Below are 21,903 nucleotides of genomic sequence, written 5' to 3'. Positions count from 1 at the left end.
TCGGCTCGAACCGGCCGGTTAGACTGGTTCAACCGTGAACCGGTCATCTAAGTCTGAGTCTCTCATCTAACCGGTTTTGTATCAAAATTGGTTTAACTCAGTTAGTTTAAGCGTAAAACTGATGATTTGGATGATCGGACCGGTTGTACCGGCCGAGTCAATCAAAATTAAAAAAATAACCAAATTGATGAGGTGAAAAAGTCAAATATTTTTAATTTATATGTAATTATCTTTGTCACTTGTTATCTTACGTTATAACGAAATCTTTGTTGTTTAATTAAATTTTAAATTTATTGTACATTTTTGTTGTAGTTAAAGCATAGTTTATATATTATTTGATAGTTTTCTCAACTTGCTTGTGTCATTTTATAGTATTAAAATTTTCTTTATTGATTGTTTAATTAGGTACACTAATGTTTTTAAATTTTGAGTATACAATTATTAAATGTTGTTATACAGTATCATTAATTTTTAGAATTTTAATGTAAACCGAGTTAACGGTCCAACCATTGACCCACTGGTTGGACCAATAACTCATTGACCCAGTACCCTGACCGAGTCATTAACCGGTCCGAGTTTAATAACACTCATTTTAAGTATGCATTTTGTATATGGTACTATGGTACTAAGTAGTATGAGTGTTATTAATGATTGATGTTGATGGCATTAGTGATGGTGATTCTCTACAGATTTGGTTTGATATCAAGGTTTGTTTGGTTATGCTTGTTTCCCTGTAAATATTCAACAAAAAAGAGAAGATTAAGAGCAAGTTGTCTTAATTTAATGAAACAAAAGTTATAAGTGTTATGCATGTTGAATATATGCAGCAATGCTCATAAATTAATTGATATCAAGCACTTATTCAAAATGCAGCACACATCACACGAGATGTGGCCGCAATATTATAGTTATTGTTACTGCCACAATCATATCACATTACAATTGTGATATGACATCTAATCACAATAATACAACCACATCTGGTCGCAACCGCATCGGACCACATAGGGTTGCAGTAACCGCATCGGACCACATTTGAGCCGCATAAGACTAATACAAATTCAAAAATATTTTTTAAATTATAAAGAAATTCACACAACAATGGCTGCAATCCGTATCACAGCGACCATAATGACCACAGTTGTAATAACTGCAATTGGATGGCGATCGCAACTACAATTTAAAACACTAACCTCAAAATAACTAACCTGTACATGAGGAAACTAAATGCCAATCGGTCCACCAGTGCTGGCAAACATTCCAATCGTTCTATGGCCAGAAGGGAACCTAATCCGAAATCGATATAAATATAAGTCCAAAAAACATTATACATACTGACAATCACAGGGATTCCTAATCTAAATGTCATATTACCTAGGAATTTGGTAGTTAAATGATTTGAAAGATCCCATGTCAAGACCAGATGCTGGTGGAAGCAATGTGCCAGCACTAAATTTAGAGCTATCAGATGCAGTAGAGGCATCTGAATCAACAATCTCATTAGGTCCATTGGAGAAGGCAGCCATGTAGTTACCAATAGCTTTTGTAGGGGAAGCAAAACGGCTATCAGGGACTTTATGTTCCAAGCTACATTTATTCATATAACCAATTTAGTAATATAGCTTTTAAGAGACAGTGAAAGTCATAAAAAATTGAAATCATGAATAAATGCATACAACTTATAGCATGAACCAGCGATTTAAATTGCAGATCACACATCACATGATGTGGCTGTAATATTGCAGTTGTGGTGATCATTGCAACTGCAACACACTGCAATTGTGGTGTGACACTCAATCATAATGGTGCGGCCATATTAGGCCATAACGTAACCGCATGGGACCACATTTGAGCCACATCGAATTCAAAAATATATTTTCATTACAAATTAATTTACACCGCAATCGCAGTAATCGTGACGGTGCAACTGTAACTTAAAACATTGGCATGGACCGAAAGAGGAATTTGGTAGGAAAAATTGGAGTTTACTATTCAATTAATATCTGGTTGTTTAAAATGAGAAAAAGTTTGATACCATTCTTGCAAATCATTGGGGCTCTTCTTACCATTGCCATTGCCATCATTGTTTCCATTCTCTTCATTTACTGCCACTTATTTGCCAACAGGAACTGACTGATGCAATACTAGCCGGAGCTGTTGGGAATACTTGAAATATGTTATTATATGAAGTCACACATTGCCTAAAATTAGAATAGACTAGAATATCAATATTATATATTGGACTCAAGTCCCTTGTTATAATGTGCACAAGATACAAACATCAAATAGAAACACCCCAAGGACAGGTGGGCCCATGGGTGTGCTAGGGTTTGTAATCATATTCTCTAATAATAGAAACACCCCAATTGGTTGAACCCCGTTAACAAATTCTCTTTTCTTCTCTTCTATTTATTCTATACACATTATTTGATTGTTTTTGTCCAACGCTGCGCAATGATAGCTTCCGCTGCACTAACAATTGGTATTGTAACCAATTGATATAGGGCTCTTAACCCAGACGTCAGATAATGGCTAAAGAAAGGGTGAATGCGTGATGGCTAGACAAGGTGCGTCAAAGGTAGTGGCAAAGATAGAGTAGATGAGTTGACATGGCGGAATTGTAATGTGAGCGATGTATGTGTTGATCCAGATCAAGGTGGAGATAGAGACAGAGGTGTTGAGTCAGATGCTGGCAATATCTCTCTAGATGTTGAGAGAATGTTCTCATTGGAGATGAGAAAGAGAATATCATAATGGCGTGTGTGAGACGTCATAATAAAATATATTAATTGTTAGTAGATCCACAAAAGCACAATGGCGATGGCTGACTTTGATGTAGGGTGTGACATGGGCATTGGCTTTGATGCAAGTTGTAACACGAGCATTGGTAAAGATGCAGAGGTGTGACATGAGCATTGGCTTGGATGCAGGGATGTGACACAGACATTAGTTAGCATTGAAGCAGGGTGTGTGTTGCAGGGTGTGTGCTGTGGGTATACTCCTTATGATGGAGTATGATAGTTCTTTATTGTCGGAGTAGATAATGGTGGTAGCGGTTGAGGTTACCCAAGGAAGCTCCAAGATTCAGTTTGACTAAGTATTGAAGAGGAAGATTGTTGGTGAACTTTTGTGTAAAGGTTCCAATATATCGAAAGACTGCTTAGCAATAGGTGGCTAAGCGGCGTGTTCCATTTGATGGCGGTACGGGAAGCTGCACAATAAGTTTGGAGAGCTAGTCTCTTGGTAACATCGTTAAGGATACTCATAAAATCTATGTTGTAGGGGAGCAATTAAAGAGAATTAGACATTGAACAAGACATAGTCATATATTCGCTAAGGTGAAGATTCTTGTGGGGATTGTTGGGGATGTTTGACATGTTATTATATGAAGTCTCACATTGCCTAGAATTAGAATAGAGTAGAATATCAATATTATATATTGGACTCAAGTCCCTTGTTATAATGTGCATCAGATATAAGTACCAAATAGAAACACCTCATAGGCAGGTGGGCCCATGGGTGTGTCTTGGTAGCCGTTCAGCGCTGCCAGGGACGTAGACACAATTGGGCTAACCCCGTTAACAAATTCTTTTGTTTCTTCTCTTCTATTTATTCTATACACATTATTTAATTGTTTGTGGTCAACGCTGCACAACGATCGCTTCCGCTGCACCAACAGGAGCAGAACCACTATCTGAAATATAAATCTCAATCAATTCATTCCAATTAACCTAAAGCACAAAGTTGAGTTCAATATCAACTGCATTTAAAATGGTATAGATAAATATTATATCCTCTGGGCTCTCTGAGCTGCTGTGAAATGAATAAAGCCCAAGATTTTGATTGAACATATTAGGAGAGTGTATGGGAGAAAGAATTGGATTTCCCATGGAAAGCGCGCGGTTGTGTTGCTTCTTGATGTCAAGTTGCAAACCCATGAGCCTTCTACTTTGAAGCTCGAGGGCTTGCCGAAAAACAGATTGTTCCTCCAAGGTCCTCCTCCAAAGCATATCTTCAGAATTATAGTACATTCTCCCACCTAATATAAGGTAGATGATAAACTACATGTTAAAAGAAAAGTTGCATGACAGAAACATAAACTCAGATAAAAATACAATTGAGTAATCAAAGTAACTTACCAACTTGGAGATCAAATGGTTCTCTTGCATTCAATCCAGTTGGAGTACCACAAGGTGAAAAATCAGCCATATCTACTTATTGCTGCTTTCTGAAAATGTCAAGAAACATCGTTAAAGCTCAAATCACATCACATAAGAAACAATAACTATGTCAATGAATATCATTTATAATAGAGCATTATGGTGGTTCAATCCATGTAGCCGACCTCACCTAGTGGGATAAAGGCTTCGTTGTTGTTGTTGCTTATGAAACAACAAGTATGTAAAATGAAAGACAAGGACGAGGAAGTGCTTATACTTGTCTGGAACTTTGCCCTTCTCTTTGTAAGGCTTGACAAGCACGCGAGCATCACAAACAAAATGAGTGTTTCCTTTAGACAAAATGAGGTTCACTGTCTCCGGATAAACAAAAGTAACAAATCCAAACATGCGCTTTTGCTGATATGGAATCCTCACATCTTGAACAGGCCCATAAATACTTCAGCAGCATAATGAAACAAAAAGCAAGTCAAACTATTCAGCAATGCAATTAGCAAAAACAAACAATGCACAATCATATTCAATTTAAAAAAAAGCAACAAGAACCTGAAGTAATTTGAAACATCCTCCTCTCTGAAAGTGCTATCAGCTGGAAAGGTCAAATAGATCTGCCTTGAAGCAGGGTTCACCATTCCAGATCTGGTTAAACAAAATTATTTTCTCTCTAGCCTAGATCGTCCAATATTTTGTAAATCCTCATTCATAATTAGAGCCGCGACAGTCCAAATGATGAGTTGGGGAAAAGAAACAATAATTGATGACCCTTCCTCCCCTCCTTGATTTAATTAGTCATTTTCATATATTTATTAAGAGAATTTTTCTATTTAATTTTGATATTTATTTATTAGAGAAAAGTGATTATTATTATTGTCGTCACTAATTATTAATTTAATTAAAACAACGTTTTATTTTTAATTATGAATTAAAACAAGATAATAAAAGTGTTATAACATGACCATTCAAAGATAATATGAGGATGGGAAGTGATACACAACCTTCTTCCATTTTTTATTAATCCCAAAAAAGTTATATGATTATAATAAAAATTGTCATATAAAAATATTTTTTTCCAAACCAAATCATTTAGGCACCAAATCATGATCCTCAACAAGGAATTTAGGCTCAAGTGTGTGAGAAATATCATTAGGATCATCCATTAATAGAAGTAAGATTTGTTTTACTTAACAATAGTACCTCATAATATACTTATCATCATAATTGTAGCAGAGTCCTCAAACTCTCCATTCTTGCATTTAAGCAGCAGTGAAATGCTTAATTGGTAATGTGTTGGAACTGGTAGTTTTAGTAGCAGCAGTAATAGTCCCTACTGTTTGGGCATGTAACAACTGCATTTGGGCATGTGGGATGCCAATTGATAGCCTTAGATGTTGCAAATTTACTCTATACCATTTTGCCATCCCAATTGCACGAGCTATAGAAAAAGGTTGTTGTATAGTCAATTCTCTTGTAATTCTCGAATTCAATCAATATAAAAAAATTAATATCATCTCCAATGTCAATCCCACAACTTAATTAGAAAGTCTTTCAAACCTAGTTTGATATTCAATAACTCTACTAGTTTGCCTTAATTTAAACAACTCACTTTCTGCATTTGTAAAAGTAGAAGGACTAAATTGAAGTAGTAGAGCTTTAGTGAACCCCTCCCAACTAGTAAGTTGACTAGTATTAAACATTCATCTATACCAATTTAAAGCATCCCCTTTCACAGAAAAAGCAAGAAATTCTACCATCTGAAACTGTGCCACTTGGTATAGATTGAAACATTGTTCCGGTTGAAATAACCAATTTAGAGGTAATGCCATATCAAATGATTGTAAATGTAATTTAGGGGGTTTAATTGTATTTGATGGTGGAAAATATCTAAATCCATAAATTGGTGTTGGAGATCACGATTGGGAACCATGTGGAGGGAACTGAAAACTAGTTGTAGTCAGATTAACCAATTTCTCTACCAATTCGTCCAAGATGTTTTTCAAGCGAGCTTCCATGGAAGTATGCATCATCTATTGCCTCTTTGAGAGATGATGTTGGAGAGTTGAGTATTTCGAGGACTGTTTGGTTGGAAGTCTCCTCTATGTTGGACTAGGTGGAGGAAAAAGATGATATGGGTTTAGGCGGCATGAAGACAACACTCAAAGCATCAATGTCAGGGATACAAACCTAGGAGAGCACAAATTAGGAAAATAAAATATCTAAAACGGTAAAAAGAGATAGAAAATATTGATAGTATGTAGGATTACACTATAAATAATACTGGAAATAAAAGAAAAGATTCACATGCCACACAAATGACCTAAGCCCAATTATTTATAATAGAACAAGTGACTAAACATAATAAAAATAGCGTTGACTCTACTTCTTCCAAATATAGTCCTTAAGCTAGTAATTCTGCTAGGCTTGCTGGTGGTACCTTCATTAGTGGTGATGGGTCCACATGGCCCAACACTCTTTATATGAACATTGTGTTGATTTCAATAAGAGTTTTTACACTGTCAGCACATCATCTACCATTGATTTGTATTACTTTTGTTTGAGAATCAATGGTAATTAATAAATCAATGGTGGATGATTGACTGACAGTGTAAAAAACATTTACACTGTCAGTATATACATATTAAATCCTTTCAATAATGGGTTGGTCATCAATCTAATTGTCCATTAGAGCTGATAAAAATATCAACCATGATACCCATAATTTTTATGTATCAGTAACTTATATCTTTAAATCAACTTAGTACTTACATGTGTTATATTTTTCTTTCTAGAAAAAGTTCTCATTTTAAAATATATTATAAAAGAATAAATATGACACATGTCAAACACTAAATGAATTTAATGAGATAAATTATCTTGGGATATACTTTATTTTCTAAAAATATTTATATTGAGCACTCATAGTAACAGTTTATAAGTATGAACAAATATCGTCTTCTATATACTCACATATTCATAAAAATTATTTTTTAATAGAATTTTGTATATTATATTTTTTATTATTTTGAGATTATATATAATTTATTTTTATTATTTCATAACGAATTTTATAATTGACTATAATGACAAATTTATAATACACATAATTATTCTTACATAAACTAGTTATTATAAATATGTAATTAATTTGAAAACTTGTTGGATAAGCATTAGATATAGACTCTCGCTCTATTCTCATCCCTATGTGCATATGATTCATTTCTTTTCCTTTTTTTGCTTCTTAAAAGATGCTTCTAGAACTTGCTTTGATAAATGACAGCTTCTAGGAGTAAGAGATGGAGCACAAAGCTTGAATAATGGGTTATGTATATGCATATCTCAGCATAAACTACTTGACATTCTTATGCATTTTTCCTTTTCATTCTCTAGTATATTAAGCCAAAATTAGTACTCTGATCTCTTATTTTAGTTGTTTTTTTAATATGATCCCATAACTTTTTCTTATATCGAATTATTTCCTCTAGTTACAAAAAAAAACATCAGAAACATCAGTCAAATAAATATAATTGAAAACTTGACAGTGGTAACATAAACTGAAGTGAACTAGGTAGCCATAGAAATAGAATTATAATTAAAACTAATGAAATGGAAATGTTTCATTCTCTACTAAGCTAATTAAGGTGAAAATATGTTGCTGTTGCACATACACCTCCAAGCTATGGGATAGTATTGGTTCTGTTCTTCCAATTCCATTGTTCGGATTGATACCTCAACTGGCACACAAGGCCTGCATTGATTGCACTTTGAATGACATGTAACTGGTAATGATCCAACCCTAATTGGCTTTGCTTTTCTTCCTTCATGTGCCTGAAAATGCATTTTTTTTTTGTAAAATTTAAAGGATATATGATTCATTCGTTGAATTTAGACCAAAACCAACAACTTAAAGGGTAAAAAGAAAAGGATCTTACTAACTAGCACAAGTCAAGTAATTCAAAATATTAAAAACACTAATATATTAACCTTTTGGGAATCACAACAGTCATGGGAAAATGTGGCACCTCACAAACCACGACTATTATTTAAAACCTTGAACACAACAACAAAAATGTGGCATAGAGCATGAGGTTTCACTTAGTAAGATCTAGGAAGGGTAGATGTACACAGTCTTATTCTATAAGCAAAGAGATTGTTTCAGGATTTAAACTAGTAATCTTATGATTATTAAGCAATAACTTTATCGTTGCAACAACCTCACATTCTTAAAACTTTAATTTCAACACAACTATTAATTTTTTTATGTATTAAATACAACTCGTTTAATACAGAATATCTACATTTAATTCTTTAACTAGATACGAGTTAGCATTAAATGAAAAAGTAGTAATAGGAAATAGCATGAACCCACAGGTGCAGGTGCAGGTGAAGGAGAACTTGCTAGGATTAGGGAATGGACTTCTACGATGCAAGTATTGATGAGGATGATAATGAGGACAGCAACAATGGGTGCTTTAAGCTTCACTGGATGATGTTCCATGTGGTTGTAAATAAGTAAGAGATGGTTGTAGACTTGGTATTAGTCTAGATTATATCAATATGATTTGATCTTACTCAGTTTGGTAATTATAGAAGGTTGGGGAGCAGTTGAAAATAGAGAAATGGTCAAGATATATGATCCTCCCTCCCACACATGCATATACCTAATCATTAGATATTTCTATTCTCCACTCAGAATCACACATTTTGGTCAATTGAAGTCATTATTCATGAGTCATCTCCATTCTAGTAGTAGGACAGGGATCCTCTTTTCCAAAACGTTGCTGTCTCCATGTCCCTATCAAATAGTATTCCACAAAATAATATAAAATATTGATTTATTTTTGTAAAACTTTTTTTTCCAATTAAATGATGCATTTTAATTGACTTGTGACACCATTGGAGATATGAGATCTCCATACTCTCCCGTATGAAGAGAAGGGGAATAGTTTTTAATTTTTTAATAAAAAACTTAAAATCATGGTCATTAAAACTTTTTTCACCATATGTCGTAATCTCTATTCATTAGTGGACTCTCCGATATTAGAGAAGATACTCATCCATTATTCATCATCCATGAATCTCTCTAAATCTAGATGTTATACCTGTAGTGACTTGTTGGTGATGTTTTTTTTATTCCATTTTACAGTCACCCAGAGAAGAAGTGGATATTCTAGCATGAATGATGCCAACCTATTAAAGATGCAAAATATATCCCTAATAAGCTAGAAATTTCCGGTATTCAATAACTTTTTGTACAAAGAAATTACTTAACACAACAACATACAAAACAAGGACAACGACCACAATGAACATAATCTCCTTTAGAGTCTTAAGCAAATCTTAGATTTCAATCAAATAGTAACCATAATGAATTTTTTAAGGAAGTATATAGAATAGAACAACGACATTATAATGAGGGGTTGTGGTTGTAATGATATCCCAACCGTATTGAGTTGGGGATTTCATCATTCTCTTTAAGATATTCATAACAATGTCTTTAATTGTACAAGCAACTCTTATTGATCGTGTTGTCACTATGTTAACCCGACGAAGTTCTTTGTGTCATTCAACATTTCATTGCACAATAAAAATCGCTTAAATTTACGTCATCTTTAATGCTACATCTCTGTTAGGAATTCTCAGTAGAGTATGTATTGTTCTATTATAATGTACATATCACTTGTTTATTAATGTTCAACATTATTGGTTCTTATAAGCCCTAATTGTCAATGGAAATAAACACTCAAGAGATAGCATTCAGAAACGGTATGAGACAAATATGAAAATGTAAAGGAATGGATTCAGATTGCTTTATTCATCAATAATATGTTGTGTGTATATATAAAGATTGTTCCCAAAATCTCTCTCGATCATTACCAAGTTTCTAGAATATCTTATGGGCATTAACAAATCTAAATATGCTCCTAAATATTTTATTTACATAACAACTTGAATTTAAATAGAATAACAAATTTTGTTAGCTTGTTTCATGGTATTACCCCTCAAGTGGGAGAATAAGGATTTAGAATGCCCATCTTGCCTAGAAAGAATTGGAAATGAGGTTTGCCTAAAGCTTTGGTGAAGATGTTTGCTAGCTATACAATGGTGGAGACATAGGTAGGAAGAATATTTCGGCTTAGAACCTTATTTCGAACAAAGTATCAATCTACTTTAATGTGTTTGGTGTGTTCATGAAACACTAGATTTTTGGCGATGTGCAATGCCACCTGACTATCACAGTGAAGGATCTTAGGTTGGGGATGAGCAATGCCAAGATTATAGAAAGAATCACTTATAACCATTTTAGTTTGCATGTAGCTACGGCCATGGAACGACACTCAGCTTCAGCCGAGGAGCATGAGACTGTGTGTTGTTTCTTTGTTCTCCAAGAAATAGAGGATTGGTCCACTTGGATAAGCCAACCAGTCACGAATCGACGAGTGAGAGCAATCAGCCTAGTCAGAATTGCACCATCTATGAAGATGAAGATTACAGTGGTTCGAAAGCAAGATGTCTTATCCTGGATTACCTTTGACAAATTGAACCACGCGACGGGTAGTGTCTTAGTGCATTGAACGGGGCTCCTGCATAAACCGAGATAAAGTGTGCACACTAAAGGACAACTCTAGGCATGTGAAACAAAGATAGATCAAGCGCCCAACCAAACGACAATATCACTTTGCGTTGTCAAAAAGAGATCCAACAACCGATAACAAATGGTGATTTTGCTCTAACAGAGTACCTACAGGTTTTGCACCGAGAAGATCAGCTTTAGAAATAATATCTAGCGTATATTTATGCTGACAAAGAAAAATGCATGTAGAACTACGAGCAACCTCAATACTGAGAAAATACTTTAATATTCTAAGATCTTTCATGTGGAAACATTTGTTAAGATAGGTTTTAAATCTTGTGGTGGCTGAAGAATTATTACCAGCAATAATCAAATCGACAACATAAACCATAATAGTAAGTTGAACACGTCTTTGAAACAAAGTGAAGAGAGAACAATCAAGACATGATTGCTGAAAGCCATAGGAAACAAGAGTCTAAGACAACTTGGTAAACCAACAACTCAGAGCCTACTTCAAACCATATAATGGTTTTTGCAGTTTGCACACCATGTTTAAGGAAGTAACTGAAAAAACAGGAGGCATGCAAATGAACACCTCATCATGGATATCACCATAGAGAAAAGCCTTATAGACATTCATTTGATGAAGCTCTCATGATTTGGCCGCAACTACGGCAAGAACAATGCACACAATCACCATTTTGGCGACCAAAGCAAAATTCTCAGTGTAATTTATATATTCTTCTTGATGATTTCCTAGAATGACTAAACGAGATTTAAAGTGCTCAATGGTGCCATCAGAGTTATATTTGATGCGATACACCCATTTGCATCCAAGATTTTTCTTTCCCAGAGGCAATGGTTGCATGCTTCATGTATCATTTCATTCTAGAGCATTAATCTCATTATGCTTGGTCTGTCTTGTCTAGCATCTTTTACTGCTCATGAAATTACAAAGGTTTTTTTTCCTGTAGTTATTGCTGTAAGAAATTGCCTATTGGGCACATAAAATCTAATACAAGTAACATAGTGAGCAATATGATAGAGATTAAGGAGTAGTTGAAGAATGTGATAGAGCGAATGAATTTGGAAAGGGACTCAATTTATGTGCAGTATGAGTAACAAACCCTTGTGATCTGGTGGATTTTTGTTTCACACGATGTTATCGACCAAGAATTGAATAAGGAGGTGCGGCCATGACTTTCATAGTAGGAGGAAGGAGTGGCAAATCCGTCTCGGATGTGCCCTCTTGGTGTGTTGGTGCAGCATCTACGGCGAAGACTACAGTATATGACAATGCAACAAAAGTTCCAACATTTGTACATGCTGTAGTGGAGGTGTTGAAGGCCTCAGATGATGGAGGAGAAGTGTGTGACCTTAGACCGTCGTATCAGCACTACATGTGCCCCTTTTGCAAGAATATAACATGTTTCATCAAATACTATGGTCTCGGTAGGCAAGAGAATAGATGAGTTGTGCTTGTTTTCTAAATCTTTGATTGGGAATGGGAATTGATTTTCAAAGAACTGAACATCTCTTGAGACAAAGAACTCATGAGTTTCTTGATCATAAAAAAGCCTCCTACCCTTCCGCCCATAGGGATATCCCATAAAGACATATCTTCTACCTCTACTTCTACTTGAAATTTGTCACCATTGGTATTGTGATTACGAGCAAAGCATAAAGAACAAAAAACATGCATGTGTTTGTAGGAGGGTTCTTGTCCATGTAACATTCCATATGGTGTTTTGGCTTTAAAATTTTGGTTGGAGTGTGATTGATTAAATAAATTTTATACAAAAAGTAATATTGGCACTAATAGCTCATTTCGACCTAGAGCTCCATCAGGTAGATGTATGGACTACACTTCTAAATTGTAATATTGAAAAATGATTTATATGGTGCAACCAGAAAACTATGTCAATTGACTCATAGTCTATGGTGAGTAAACTAAAGAAATCAATTTATGGCCTTAAACAAGTTTCTCATCTATGACATCACAAGTTCTATTAATTTGTTACCTCATAGTTTTGAGACCAATAAGGTTGGTGATTGTGTATACCACAAGTTTAGAGGGAACTAATTAATATTCATTGTTTTATTGTCGATGATATACTACTTGCCAACAACAAAATGAGACTATCGCATAAAACTAAGAGAGTTCTAATAAATAATTTGGAAATGAAGATTTTGGGGAAACTTCTTTTATATTAGACACACAAGATATCAAGACTCCTCTCAAAGTATTCTAAGGTTATCATATGAGCGCTATATTAATAAAATCCTACATAAATTCGATATGAATGATAGTAAGTCATGAGATACCTCCATAGCTAAGAGAGATAAGTTTAATCTTACACATTGCCTAAAAACAGACCTCAAAAGAGATGAGATACAAAATATTCTCTTTGCATCTGCAATAAAAAGTCTAATATACACTCAAGTCTATACACATCTCGACATAGTATTTGTGGTGAGAGTTTTTATTCAGATATACGAGAAATCTTAAAATACATCATTTAAATATAGTCAACTGTGTGATGCTTTAGTTGAAGAGAATAACATGATACACTATATACTTACATATGGAGACATATTTATTCAAAATAAAGGTGTGAAACAATTTATGGTACAAAACTTCTTCATTTCTAGAAAATAAGAGAAATGGGAATATTTGGAACTTTCATGGTTGATTTTTCTCACTGCACAGTCACATTTCAATTTTGAAGCTACAAAGTCTAAAGAAAGACGCAACAAATTGATCACATCAAACACGCAAACTAATGAGAAGCCCTTTCACGTTTGCTTAGCTTTGTTTCCTTTTACAGCTCACAATTAGGGACCACAGGCTTACTCTAATAACTTAGTAATTTACTTCAAAATAAATTTGTATTTGGAAATAGTGATCACAAGATACACCTATAAATCCAAGATAAGAATTCTCAATTCACCTAACAAAATTTGTAGAAATCTCGATTCAAACTTCTACCTATATTAATATTTATATATTATTAGAGTAAAAAAAATTGAGAAAATAATATATGCACTAATTGCATAAGAATTTAATACATTGTTAATATATTATCTATTATTTAAGTATCATTAACCCTTAAATAAATAAAATAATATATATGAATGTCAAATAATATATATAGTGCAATAAAATTATAAACTATCAGTGTATAGTTTTTATACTCAATTTTTACACAGATATATATTATACATCATCATTCACATGAATGACTTTTCTTTTGTTCAATAATAGAAACACATAAATGGTATATTATGCCCTAATAGTTTGTACGATTTCTTAATTATCAATACATAAATTATTTTATCTTTCCAGTAAGTTTAAATATTTCCAGAACATATTAGAAAAATTCTTTTATCTTTACATTTTGGGGCTAAAAAATGGATTTATTCCAATATTTATATAAAATCTAATTTTAATGTACTAAATGAATTTTAATTTTATCATTTAAAATGCCATGGACTTATTAGACATTATTAAGCTTTAGTAATCTAAAAAGGTAATTGGAAATGATCATCTTATTGACTTATTATATTGTATCCTTTATTTTTTAATAAGGCCTAAATTTAATTGTTTGGCATATATGAATGGCATTAGTTTATTTTATTGTCAATAAGCATGTAGAGATTAGTTTTAAACATGTTTGTCTTAATACATTTAAAATGACTTTTAAATGATTACAAGTAAATTAAAGCATATTTGTACAGGATTTTTTAGGGTCTAATGGTTCAGTTCCATTTAGTTAAACTTCATATATTAAATATACTTTTAGCCATTATAATATTTCATTTACTCATTTACTTAATATAAATAATAAAAATGTTTTTTAAATATGTGGTTCAGTTTGAGCAATTCCAAAATCTCTAAAACCGCAAACCAAACCGAACTTAAACTATTTTTTCAAAAAAGAAATGGTTTAGTTCGACTCTATCAGTTTCACGTTTTAAAATGGAACCGTTTATTCATTTGATTTTTTTTGCTCGTCTCAACTTGGCACCTGAAAAAAACCAAATATTTTATGAAGATTTCTTAAAAAGATATATAGATAAATTAGTCCTTATTGTTTTAGGATTTATTCTTTCTTGAATCCTAGAAAGAATCCTCAAAACTACTTGGTCCAAATTATCTAGATATGGTCTTAAAAATTCTATGACAGACAAGTGGAGAATAAACATTTTAATCCATATTTATAAAAATAATGACGAAATAAAAAATTGTACAAACTATTGAGGGAATATGTTCATAAGTCATATGAAATTATGAAAGATGATAATTGAGCGGAAGTTAAGACAAGAGACGAATATCATATAAAAACCAATATGGTTTTATGTCAGGGAGGTCGACTATCGATGCTATATACTTGCTAGGCGATTAATCAAGAAATACCAAAGGAACCAAATGGACTTGCATATGTTCTTCATTGTCATAATGCATGCTTTTTGCATATGATATTGTCTTAGTGATACTCGAGAGACAAATTAAATGAAAAACTAGAAATTGTGTAGACAAGTTTTAGAAGTACATTGATTTTGTATAAGTTGAAGTACGACAAAGTATATGGAGTATAAGTTTAGCAAGATGTGGACAAATCCTATTGTAGAAGTAAAAATTGTTGATCATATGATACACAAGTTACTAGGATTCTATAAAATAGTAGAATGTTTCAAGTGTCATATGTGACAAAATGGTATCACTCAATATTATAGGGAAGCTTTATTGCATGAATATAAGATTTGTAATATTATATGAGACTTGATGTTGGACGGTCAAATGTTAATAAGATAATAAATCGCATGTAATAGAGATAAAAATATTAAGTTGTATGACTCGACATACTAGAAAAATAAAATTATAAATGAATGCATTATGGAGAAAGTTTGAGTAGCTATTGTAGTAGAAAATATGATAGAGTCACACTTTAGTTAGTTTGGACATATGTTGGAGACCGATAATAGCCCTGTCAGAATATCAAATGAAGGTTAGTCTAATTCCTATAGGAAGAAAGAGGTTACGAAAAAATATAGGTGAATTGATTAAGAAAGACTTATAGATCAATTCTTTATGAACGAACATGATTGATAATAAAATATTATGATATCGTTTGATTTATCATGTCTAACGAGATAAAAGTTTAGTTCATCTTCTTACTTTTTGGATATTTCTAATCAAGGAGTGGAGGAGTTGAGGATGATGTATGGTGGACATTTAATTTGATACATAGATAGAAAATACTGTACACATATTTTCACTGTATTTCATTATGGACAATTTAATCCCTAAAAATGAATTTAACAACAATAAATGATTCATCGGTAGTATAAAACATTTTGCATCATAAATGCATACCAAATAAACTCTTAAATCTAAAGTATGAGAGAAAAGAAGAATGAATAAAATGTTAAATATGATCATTTTCATGTTCTTTAATCAATTGATCCTACCAAACGCCCTTAAATATGAAAATAATTTGGTCTCTTCTTTGTTTGGTTGAGAGCGAGAAAATGAGAGAAGAGAGATTAGTGAGGAAGAGAGATTAGTGAGGAAGAGAGAAAGAGATAGAGGAAAAATATAATAAATTTTTGTATTATTTGATATGAGAGAAAGAGATGAGAAAGATATAGAAATAAATCTTTGAATGAAAAAATATAGATACAATAAAGAGAATATAAAGAAGTGTTTTAATACTAATTAAATAATGAATATTATAAGTTTTATTTTAAATTAAATATTATGTAAAATATTAAAATTTGTTCTTGTAATACAATTGTCACAACATTTTTTCATTAAATCAATTAATTTATTAGGTAATAATTTGTATAAGAAAACAAGATAAACGATGATATTTTTATCATTGTAAAACATTTCTCTTCTCCTTTCTCTTTTTTTTTGCATACACATAGAGATTGATTTTGGGCATGGTCTCACACAATTTTACTTTTTTCTCTCTATTTTTCATGTAAACCAAAAGCAAGAAATATATCAAATTTCTCTTCTTTCTCCACAAATTCTTGTATAACAAATGAAGGTTAAAGAGAGAAGATGAGAGTAATAAACAATAAGGGAGAAAACATGTGTTTATTTGGTATATATATTCTCTTTATATATAATTAGGGTGTCAATAATCACTTCATGTTTACGAATCTATTCTTATTTTATAATATTAAACATTTAATCTTTATATATTTTATTTTAGAGAATTATAATGTTTTTTGTATCGAATGCATTATAATGTCCAATTTAAAGTAAGATAAGTGATTTTTATGTTAATGGTGTTACCTTAAATTATCTGATTTCTTGTAGAAATTAAAAAATATTAAAGGCTATGAAATTTAATAATAATCCATGAATTATAAACTTGAAGATTATATTGAGAAAGATAGTAATATTTATGTTCTGGTGTAAGTGTAAACATCACTTAAATAAACTATATGTATATAGAAATGAAACCCATTATTTATTGTTTCTTGGCTTATAAAAGAAGGTAGGTTCTTGAAAGCAACTAAAAGCATAGTCCCACTCTCCTAAAAACACTACAATATACTAGAATATTGGGTAGAAGCAGATTTTCATTATTCTTCCTTCATTAAATTAAAGGTAATGTTTTTATTAACATGTCAAAGTTTAATGATACTACTACTGCCTCTATATTTTGATGCTGGTAGTGTGGCTAGATATGATTTCTTTAATTTTAAACTTTTAATTATATCTCATGTATTTCAGTTCCAAATTCATATTATTTATGTTTTCTGTTTTAGTCTTCTCTTCAAAATCTTGGTTCAAAGTTCAGAAATTGTTTATAGAAACAGTTGAAATCCCTACTTGCTTAATTGCTTTGTTTGTTAGAAGAAACGATCCAGTTTGGGTTTTATAACAATCAAATTTGTTTTTATCCCTCTTTTTATGATTATGATTATAGTTATAGTGAAAATTAAGTTGAATTTGTACTGAATCATTTTCTGTTTCTGGTTAGTGTAGAACATAGTTTGTTCACATGGAAACTCTTTCATATGGTTCTGCACCATGTTGTCAAGTTGTGAACTCAAACTGGAAATCAGTGGATAAGTCCTCGAATTCGCGTAAATCAAAGGTTTCTTATTTTGCAAATCATGGAGTTGATTGTAATTCATATAGGATTTCTCTATGTGGGTCTGTGAGATTTTATGATATGGTGCTTCAGCAAAGAGGTTTTAGGCCACAAAACTCCGCTGAAGGGTCAAGAAGAATAAAACTCAAGGTTTATAGTGGAAATTATGATGGTTATGTGATTGGTGAAGAGGAATCAAGAGATATTTCAGGGTTAGAGGAACATGCAACTAAGGTTCTAATTCCAGGTCTACCAGATGAGTCAAAAGGTGAATCCGAGGTTTCAATAAGTAGTTGTTTTCGGGAATGGAAGCCTAAACTCAACATACACTATGAGAAAGCTGGGTGTGATAACTTAGGTTCCTCACATGTTCTCTTTCTTCCTGGTTTTGGTGTCGGTTCTTTCCATTATGAGAAGCAACTGAAGGATTTAGGCCACGATTTTCGAGTATGGGCACTGGATTTTCTAGGACAAGGAATGTCTCTACCTTTTGAAGACCCTGCCCCTTTGTCCAAGGAAGGGACTACATCAAATGGAAATATTTCTTCATGGGGTTTTGGAGATGAGACTGAGCCATGGGCAACTAAGCTTGTATATTCTGCTGATTTATGGCAAGAACAAGTTCGCTACTTCGTAGAAGAGGTAAGTGATTTTCACTGTTTGAACTACTTCAGAGTAGTTTCTGCTTGGTCAAATTATATGATGAAAAGTGTCCAAGGAAAATTTGCTTCATGATTTACTCATTTGTTCATAGTTTTAAATTTCTCCTACAACATTGTTAAGATTTGCAGTATTTTTGTTCCAAATTTCATTATAATTAAATTACTTCTGCTATTGAGAAATATAGCTGACAGAAAGAATTTGATATTGTTTATAAGTCCAGGTGTTAGTCACTTGTAGAAGTTGGTTCTTGATCACTTGCTGAAATTGGTTCTGCATCAAATAAACTTATGATTAAAGTAATGATACAAATTGATTTGTTTCAGGTAATTGGTGAACCAGTCTATATTGTGGGCAACTCGCTAGGAGGATATGTTGCATTGTATTTTGCAGCATGCAACCCTCATTTAGTTAAAGGTGTCACATTGCTGAATGCAACACCATTTTGGGGGTTTCTTCCGAATCCAGTAAAATCTCCAAGACTAGCCAAAATATTTCCATGGGCTGGAACATTCCCCCTACCTTCAAATATAAAGAGGCTTACAGAGTTGTTGTAAGTATGGCTTAATTTTTATTTATTACTTCATTTCTAATTGTTAGACGGTGAGCCTCGGTGTAGCGGTAAGAATGTTTCTTAGTGGCTAAGACGTAACTGGTTCAAATCCTGGACACAACATCTCTGCTTGTTGAGGTAAGGCTACGTACATCTACCCTCTAGACCCACTAGGTGGGAATCTCATGCACTGGGCCGCCCATTACTTCATTTCTGATTGCTTGCTTGCATGTTTTCAGTATTTTACTCAAACTTGCCAATTAGGACATTTCCTGTATGATAGCTGCAAAACCTTTCATATATGAGTAACGTAATATTAAGAAACTGAGCTTAATGGGCCTAGTGTACTTAATGGAGACCTATAACAATAATGTTGTGTTACTTGTGGGAAATTTGCAATACAGTTGCTTGTTATTGCATTGATTTTTGAGAACAAACCACTGCTATTAAGATAAATCTTTAGATATCCTGGAGAATGGACTTCCAATTGATGAGATTGTGTCATAATGTTTTTGGTACTACCAAGGGTATCTCCTTACCCTACGAGTAAGGAACTAATCCCTTTTAGGGTAAATGGCTGCCCCTCCCAACAAGTGTCGCTCCCAGGAATCGAACCCTTGACCTTTTGGTCATCCTGGGGATCTAGCGGGGCCCTTACACCACTAGACTAACTCCTTGTTGGTGATCACTTATGTAAAACGAGATGAGTTTCTCTGCATTATAGTGTAATCTCAACTGTCAAAGATTATATCTCCAAAGTGTACCAATAATATTTATTCAATTTAACTGATTTTGAATCATTTTTTGTCCTTCAGGTGGGAGAAAATTAGTGATCCTAAAAGTATTGCTGAGGTGCTCAATCAGGTTTATGTGGATCATTCGACAAATGTCGATAATGTGTTTTCACGGATAGTTGAAATCACAAGGCATCCTGCTGCTGCAGCATCATTTGCTTCAATTATGTGTGCTCCTCAAGGAGAATTATCCTTCAGTGAAACATTATCCAGGTTAACATTACTACCTCTATCTGGTTTTCGATATGCACAAAGAGAAACTTTAGCAATACACTATTTTTAGCACTTTTAACACTCTTTATTATAATATGGAGTTCATGTGAGACCTACTGAATTACATGGGTCTACTCCTTCACTCTATTCAACAATAGTGTTAGACAGAGCATTAAAAAGAGTGTGTTAAATAGAGTGTTGAAAAGAGTGTGTTGGTAGCATTCCTTTGTGCACGAATATGATATATATGTCTGGTCCGAAATTAAGGATTTTAGGATGTTTGCATTTTAGATGTCGAACGAACAATGTTCCAATCTGCCTCATGTATGGAAAAGAAGATCCATGGGTTACACCATTTTGGGGAGTTCAGGTTAAAAATAAGGTGCCTGAAGCTCCATATTATCAGATCAGCCCTGCTGGTCATTGCCCACATGATGAAGTCCCTGAGGTATGCAATTCCCTCACTATTTATATTTGGAGTGTTCTTTCTGCTCCTATTTACAAGTTGTTCAGGTCTTCAGGATAGTTTAAATTTTGAAAATTTCTTGATGAATCCACATTTTAATTTCCTATTTCTATGTAGTCTGTAGATAAGAGATGATAGTTTAAAGAGCAAGACAGTTCTTGATATATAACTATCTAATGAAAGTAAAAATATGTCAAAATACTTTTCTCTTGTTTCTTTTCTGTAATGTGCAATGGTATCATTCAGTTAAACTTTTTAGTTGCTACCTGAAATCTTGAAGGTATAGAGGTTTATCAATTTTAGGGGCATAGCCATAAAAAGGAAAATGGAACTAGGTTAATTACTCATATGTAAAGAGAGGAAGTAAAGTTCATTTTGTATGAAAATTTATCCAAAAACTCACAATACCCACAATCAAGCCTTGTTCGATTAGGGGTCGGCAAATCGAACAACGTTATAATGCTCTATCATAAATCAAATCATGTTCATAAGTAATACCTATCCAACTCTGAGGTAAACAATAATTTACTTGTTTATCACATGAAATTGTAGGATTGTCACATTTAGAATGTCTATTTGGATTCTCTAAGTAAGAAAGTAATTACTATAAGTTGAATAAACTTGTACTTGTAGTTAACTATAAGGCATTTGTTACTCATATAGACTATTCCTTCTTCAGTGTTTAGTTCCATATGATATTGATGAACACAATACATAATTACATGAATTTCACTGTTAAACAGGTCATAAATTTCTTACTTCGTGGGTGGATCAGAAACCTAGAGTCTCAGGGTTCTTTATCCTTACCTTTGCTTGAAGAGTTAGACAGTATAAAACACACTATTGACAGAGAGTTAGAATTTCCCAGAGAAGGTTCAAAAAAATCAGTGATGGTCAAGTTCTTGGGCTCCAGTGTCTCTCTTTGGGACAGGATAAGATCTTACATTAAATCTGACTCCAAGTTCAGGAATTTGGCAGCCAAATCTCAATGACTTGTCACACTATGCTCTCTTCAATGTCTGAAGTATATACCAACTTTGTATATTCTTTTCTCTTATCTATAGTTTGTAACAGTGTTTTAAATTGCAATTAAGGTTGCGATTGTGGTCACAATTATAGTTATTGCGATCATTGCGACCATACAAGTTATTTTAGAATCAGTCCTCAATGACTTTTCTTAATAACCATTTCTTTATCTTTTAACCATAGTCTGCATGGGTAGCTTGAGAAACCTAGCATGGTTCGAACCCAGACCTCCTCCTTTAATGGGTTGGAAACACCAATGCTATAGCTCAAGAGCACATTAGTAGTTATTTCAAAGGGAAAGAGGGAAAGTTATACTCACTTCTCTTAATC

At 33.0% G+C, this 21,903-nt stretch overlaps 1 protein-coding gene, 1 long non-coding RNA gene and 1 pseudogene across 3 annotated transcripts; 1 reads left to right on the top strand and 2 right to left on the bottom strand.

Annotated features, from left to right (window-relative positions):
- LOC109326327 lies at nucleotides 624-4,908 on the bottom strand (annotated as a pseudogene).
- Nucleotides 7,675-8,735, bottom strand: LOC109334495. Its single transcript, XR_002106106.1, has 2 exons — nucleotides 8,542-8,735; nucleotides 7,675-8,000 (listed from the first exon to the last, which is right to left on the bottom strand). It is a non-coding gene; the product is annotated as an uncharacterized LOC109334495 (long non-coding RNA).
- Nucleotides 17,220-21,651, top strand: LOC109334472 (pheophytinase, chloroplastic-like). Of its 2 annotated transcripts, none has more exons than XM_019570292.1 (6): nucleotides 17,220-17,371; nucleotides 17,753-18,503; nucleotides 18,848-19,074; nucleotides 19,890-20,081; nucleotides 20,373-20,529; nucleotides 21,291-21,651. In XM_019570292.1, exons 2-6 carry the CDS (start codon nucleotides 17,769-17,771, stop codon nucleotides 21,537-21,539), a joined length of 1,560 nt encoding a protein of 519 aa, XP_019425837.1. In that variant the 5' UTR covers nucleotides 17,220-17,371; nucleotides 17,753-17,768; the 3' UTR covers nucleotides 21,540-21,651. The 2 variants fall into 2 exon arrangements, with proteins under 2 accessions (XP_019425837.1, XP_019425829.1); XM_019570284.1 differs by having other exon boundaries at nucleotides 17,247-17,371; nucleotides 17,748-18,503.

Source organism: Lupinus angustifolius, chromosome LG02 (genome assembly GCF_001865875.1).
Source record: "Lupinus angustifolius cultivar Tanjil chromosome LG02, LupAngTanjil_v1.0, whole genome shotgun sequence".
Classification (NCBI taxonomy): domain Eukaryota; kingdom Viridiplantae; phylum Streptophyta; class Magnoliopsida; order Fabales; family Fabaceae; genus Lupinus; species Lupinus angustifolius.
Note: the sequence above shows the minus strand (reverse complement) of the source record. Positions and strands in the feature narration are given on the sequence as shown.

Excerpts from the sequence above, each read along its gene's own strand:
- LOC109334472 (XM_019570292.1), top strand. The coding sequence starts at position 17,769 with ATGGAAACTCTTTCATATGGTTCTGCACCATGTTGTCAAGTTGTGAAC. Across the intron at positions 18,504-18,847 it reads TTCGCTACTTCGTAGAAGAG|GTAATTGGTGAACCAGTCTA; the intron begins GTAAGTGATTTT and ends GATTTGTTTCAG. Across the intron at positions 20,082-20,372 it reads TTCAGTGAAACATTATCCAG|ATGTCGAACGAACAATGTTC; the intron begins GTTAACATTACT and ends TTTGCATTTTAG.